Source organism: Crocodylus porosus, unplaced genomic scaffold (genome assembly GCF_001723895.1).
Source record: "Crocodylus porosus isolate Cpor-Errol unplaced genomic scaffold, CroPor_comp1, whole genome shotgun sequence".
Lineage (NCBI taxonomy): Eukaryota > Metazoa > Chordata > Crocodylia > Crocodylidae > Crocodylus > Crocodylus porosus.
In genome coordinates this window covers 13,394,502-13,400,573 of record NW_017728932.1, presented here as the reverse complement: position 1 = coordinate 13,400,573, position 6,072 = coordinate 13,394,502, and the positions used below count along the sequence as shown (strand labels likewise).

At 44.9% G+C, this 6,072-nt stretch overlaps 1 protein-coding gene across 2 annotated transcripts in view; it reads left to right on the top strand.

The window, feature by feature from the left end:
* The first annotated feature begins 6 nt into the window (after positions 1-6).
* Positions 7-6,072, top strand: part of DHRS11 (dehydrogenase/reductase 11) — a 55,366-nt gene continuing 49,300 nt past the window's right edge. For both annotated transcript variants that reach the window (XM_019545646.1, XM_019545645.1), the window contains exon 1: positions 7-148. In XM_019545646.1, coding sequence (XP_019401191.1) covers positions 17-148 — 132 coding nt within the window. In that variant the 5' untranslated portion in view covers positions 7-16. The remainder of the gene's footprint in view (positions 149-6,072) is intronic.

The following is a 6,072-nucleotide window of genomic DNA, read 5'->3' as shown; positions in this document are numbered from 1 at the left end:
CATTGTGCGCGGGGCCATGGAGCGCTGGCAGCACCGCGTGGCGCTCGTGACCGGCGCGTCCGTGGGCATCGGCGCGGCCGTGGCGCGGGCGCTGGTGCAGCACGGCATGAAGGTGGTGGGCTGCGCCCGCAGCGTGGACAAGATCGAGGTACCGCGTGCCTTCGCACCGCCCCCCCCCCGGGGCGCGGGCGAGAGGGCTTCCCCTCGGGCTCCCCCGCCGCTTTTGTTCCTTTTGTTCCTCTTCCCCACCTGTGCTGGGTGGCAACCGCCGCGCAACCCCTCTCCCCCCTCCTCCCCCCCGGACGGGGACGCGGCACGTCGGGGCCCCTCTCCCCTTCCCGCAGTGGTGTCCGTGGGGCATAAAGCGCCCGTGTCGATGCCACGGGGAGCGGGGGCACGGGTCTCGAGGGAGCGTTGCGGGCTTTCTGCCCGCATGCAAGCGGGCACGGCGCGGCCGGCTTCCCGAGGCGAATGCCGGGTCCGCGCTGACCTCCGAGACATGCCCGGCAGCAAAAAAGCGTGCAAAATGTATTGTGCCAACACACCGGTTTGAAACGCAGGGGGGGGGGGAACCCCCTAAAACGACAGAAGAGGGGTATAAGGAGGGCAGCTTGATTCAGCTTGCGGGGGGATGACATATTTTGCTGGAAAGGAAAAGAGAAGAAAAGTGGTTTTGACAGGTAGGTAACCCGATTTCTGCATCCCTTGTCTGTCGTAGCGTTCACGTGTTTCATGTCTGCCGTCCTAATCTCGGCTCCTCGGGGCAAGGATTGTGGCTTCCGCTGTTTGGATTGCGTCTAGCGCCTTTGGAGCGTTGTCACTGCTCCAGTGATAGATTAACGCCCCAGTGCACGCTCCCAGGAGAAGGGGAATCCATAAAAGATATCCGCAGAGGTGAAGAATAGTTTAATATTCTGCATAACGCTCCAGACCTATTTGAAACCTGGTGTCTCTGCGCGTCCTTTTTTTCCCCCTAGAGTGTTTGAGTGAAATGTAGTCAAGATACCAAGACTGGAAAGGGTCAAATACGTTGTTTAAAGGGGACGGGGCGGGGGGGAGGGATTCACGTGCAACTGGAAGGATGAAATACACTCATACAAGTCTTTTTGTTCTTGATAAGACTGCATACAATTTCATATCTTGTTGCCCTTGGCATAGCTGCCGTTGTAATGGTCATAGATGGATTTAATTAACTCACCTGGCAATAAATGTCAAGTATACTCTCTCCTTTGCTGGCTTGATTACAAATTCTCCCATGCCATCCAGTAACTCCCTTGTATTGTGGTTTTATTCTCTCTCTCTCAGGCTTCAGTTCATCAGTGCTCTGAAGCATATGCTAACTTTTAAGCTGAATACTGAATGCAGTGAGACTTAAGTATGTGCAGAAGTCAATGGTACTTAACCTTTTTCGACTCGAGGCACCCCTTGGAATATGCCGGCTCTTAGTTTCACTCCGTTTTTGGCTACACAAAAAAAAATGCAGTCATTTTTCTGTTGCAAAGAACTCAGAAAGATCACAGCAAGGCAGAATGATTTTAACACCGTGGATGCCGATTTGAAACCTCTGGGTTTATCTTGCAAATCCTGGTTGCGCACCTGACGCTGCGTGGCACCCTTGCAAGGATCTCGAGGCACCCTAGGGTGCCACGGCACTCTTGTTGAGATTTACGGGATTAGGTGGTTTGATGAACCAGTGAGACAGTTGTGGAGCCCAGGACTTTTTTGCTCTGGAAAAAAATCACAGACTGGGGCTTGCTAATCAGTACGTTCTTATTGAATGCCAGTAAAAGCACAGAGTTTGGTTTGGATAGCTTAATTTAGTTGCCTATTTAAGTTTGAGATCCTTTGAGGGAAAGAACCATGTTATTCTGGGTGGGAAGAAAAAAAATTATTATTTTTTTGACAGTAAAGCTTGCTTCCCTCATTATTATGTAAGGGCTTATAAAAGCTTGATTTATCCTTTCTCCTTGCAGGTTTTTCTCTACTGTATTAGCTTTTCATCAGCAAGTGGTAGCATGACTTATGTAAATATTGACAGCCTCTCTAATGATCTCCAGCAATGTTTTTGGAAACCGGACGTGCTAAACGCTCAGGCTTTATGGATGCACTGCTGCAGGGATGGAGAGAGAGAGAAAGAGGCAAAGAAGAGATGCTGCTCAATGAACTAGTGTTTGGATACTTTGGGATGGGGTGACAAGACTTCAGTGGAGAATAGGTAGGGAATAATATATATCTATATACGGGCGAGTCTCGGGAGAATGACTGTAAAAATGGAGAGTACCCAAGACGTCTAGGGAATGTGGGATGAAGGATTTGGATGTAATGACTGATGAGGTTTTGGGAAGAGCTCTCTTAAAAAGACTTCGTAGCCCAACTACTGATTTGCTTGGCTTGATTTCCAATAGGGCAGTTCCTACGAAAGTGAAGAGTCTCTGAATTGCCTTGCATAGCATAGCCACGCAAATGAACCTCAGTGTTTCAGCTTGTCAGCTCCTTCCCCTGAGACTGCCTCCTTGTTTCTAATAGGATTTTGCGCAGAGCTTTTTGTTTCAAGCGTAGTACTAGAGGGACCACCAATAAAGTCTAGAACATAATAAAAATCTGAAAGTAGATGTTTTTGCTATCGAATGCCTGCATTTAAGACAAGGTTCTTTGGGTGAATCTGATATCTTTTATTTGAGAGGTACATGTTGGCGGGGAGAGTTTGGTCTTTTGTATTGTAGGAAAATAATGTCCATCTGAAGAGCAGAATTAGTTTTTTCTGAGGTAGGACGTACAAAACAGATGAGTAGTGCCTTTTCTGTGCCCTTATTTGCATTATTATGCGATCCAAAGAAGTCAGTGCATAGCATTTTAAGATGCAAAATTTTAAGTATGGGACTTAAGACATTTGTCGTTATCCTTGTTAGACTTATGGAGAAATGCTGTTTGGTTTTGGTTTTTTTGTGCTTTGTCTTTACAACAAATTTCTGCAGAACCAAACCAAACTAAACCATATGATGGGACTGGCTTGAAAACCGTAAGATTTCAAATGAACACATGTTGTATCTTTCTTTTTTTTCCTTCTGTGCTTTTTTTCCCCCCAGTTCATACATTTGATGTATGTTTTCAATCTTCAAAACTTCCTATTTAAAAAAAGATGAGCATGGAGATTGTCTTGTTAGCATGACTAAGGAATGGGGCATTAAGGAAATACCCATCTTGCAGTGTAGGGCAAAATAGTGTGTTAACTGCTAAATATGCTCACGCTTTCCTCGTACCTTGAGGGTCAGGAGACAGCATATTTTATTTTTTAAATATGTAGCCCGAAAGGTCATATACAAGGCAAATGGGTATGTAACACTCATTTGTTTGCTTTTTATTGAAGATCTAACAAAAGGCATGAACAGTTTTTCTTCCCTGGTTATGTTAGAAATTCAGGTCTTGTTTGTTCTTGAATTTTTTGGGAACTGTAGGGATTTTGAGATCACAAGAGAGGGCTAGCTGAGCGAGTGAGTCGGGGAGGAAGGCGTTATAGTCAGTCACTTGAAAACTCTTGTCTTTTAGTTATTTAACTTAAATGCCTAAGCAACAGTTAAGAGAAAAAACAGATTTTCATGAAAACTTCAACAGCTGTTCCCCCTTTCCTTGAATCAATGAGAGCTTGCATTGCAAAGTTAAGTCCATTGAAAAAAATCTAGCAAAACCAAGAAAACAAGGTTTGATATTTCTGGTATTACTAAGCAGCAGGGGCAGGGATAGCAGCTTCAAAACCAACCAACCAACCTTTCATTCTCTCCATGTGTTTAAAAAAAAAAAAAAAGCAGCCATCAGAAAAAGAAAAAAAAAATGTCAGAAGCTTATTTTAAATTATCCTTTGGGGATATCTTTAATTTTAAAATTTCCAGGCTTTATACTGTTTGCAGTTTGTGGAGAAATTACTATGCTCCCACGTGTAATGATAGTGTAATGCACTTTTGACTTTTTAATGAGGCTTTCCTTAGCCTGGTGGATGATGCTATTGAGTCTTATTTTCCTTTTTAAAAAACAGTTGTTTCCAGCATTGTCTCAGTTACATGCCCTTCTAAACCAGACCCTTAATAGCTTTCCTGTAGGGTGATTTGTTACCTCCAGATTCTCTTAAAACAGAGTTACCTGCTGAAGAGAGACAGCACAACTTTTAGATGAGGGTTTGTCTAGATGGCATGATCCAGTGGTACCTGAGCTAGCTCCAGATGCCCGGCCTGTGCCCACCTCCATACCAGCATGGCGGTGCTGCTTTTCCAGTATCATGGGATCCCCTGACCGCGTTGAACTGTGCTGAGTAGACACAATCTGACACTAGAAGACAAGTTAGCCAATTATGATAATGAAGAACTTAGATCAAAATATTGATGGCAATATAGAGAGAGACCTGGCATTCTCCATCAATAGTTATTTATAGCAAATGGTTAATGTTTTATAAGATTGGCAGGACTACTCCCATCTCTGGTTCTCTGTGCCTCAATTTATCCTTCTAAAAGGACCTCTTCTGGCTCATTAAGGTTTTAAGGAAGCCTGGTTATTCCAGGCCTGATCCATCCACTTCAAAAGACTTTGCATGAAGCCCTTAATGTTTATAAAGCAGCCTGCCATATGTAAGTGAAAGGAGTCATACAGATGAAGTTTATTATTGGCATTTCCTTGGACGCTTTGTTAAAGTGGACTTCTATCTTTCTATTTTTGTTTAATCTTCATTACCATATCTTTACATTTCCTAATATATCCTAGCACACTTGGGTGTTTGTAAGCAGTGGCATATGGCAGCAATTACATTTTAACCTTTCAGAAACTACATTGATAGTGCCCTGTATCTGGCTGAAGAGGACTTCAAAGAGCGAGAGCTTTTGATAACTTGTTTGTTCAGTTGGGCTGCTCTTGGTGAAACTGCTTACCTCTTCATCCACTTCCACTGCTTATCTGCTCACATGAAGGAAGGGGCGCCACTGTTAGTAAGAAACACAAAGATAGTGGATTATTGTATTAAAACTTTGGTCGTAGAGAAGCACCTCTCACAATGTATTTGTTACCCTGTGGAGCAGTTTAGGTACCCAGAATCATAGCAAGTTAGGGTTGGGAGGGACCTCAGTTGGTCATCTAGTCCAACCCGCTGTACAGAACATACACAGTTTACAGTCATGCAAGTATTTGCTTTGGGTTGCTGAATGTTGGACTTCTGGCCATGCTCTGCAGTACTGTTCTAATCAATGAATTGTTAATTCATATGACAAATTCCAGTAAAGTTTCAAAGGAAAGATTTTTTTTTTTCATGCATTTAGAAATCAATAAAACCTGGGCTTTCTAAACACTACATGTGATTGCAAAAAAAAAATAAAAAAGTCTCACCTTTAATGGTCTTCCTACTCAGGCTTTTTCATCATGTATAATGTAGACTTAGAAGACAACATTTTTAGAATTGTTATTTTTTTTTTTTTTATGAATAGCTGTACAGAATGCAATGCACATTGTGCATTCACTGGTTATTCCCTTATGTCACATTGGTAATCCAATGGCCGGATCAAGACTGCCATGGAGTGGGGCCTAGGAGCGGCCGTGATCCCACTAGCGCCCCCTGCCATGCCAATTAGGCGATCCAGCATCCTCTTACTCCCCTGCCACGTCTTGTTAGTATATGGTTCTAAAAGGGAGCCTGCCTCTTGTCGCCCTGGACACCGTGCTATGCTTACACTGTCTCCCGTTCCATATGGAGTGACCTGGTGCACCCCAGCCTTATGGGCTATGCGTGCCTCCTACCTCCCCTTTAGCACGCCTCAAGCCTCACAGCTCTTCCAGACATTATCAGGTCCTTTTCATTTCTGCGCCCTGCCCGGCGCCCCTGGGCTTGTCACGCAACCGGCGCCCCTTCTCTGGCACCCCTGGGCTTCTCAAGTCCTTCTTACAGTCGGGGTTCAGGTGGCCGTAGCCGTGCCTGGCCCCCTAGACCACCATCAGGGTCTATCGCCCTACTTGGGCTTCTCCGCTTATCGCCCCACAGGGCTGGGGTCAACACCCCTCAACACCACGCCACACCGGCGCAAACAGCTATGCCTACCC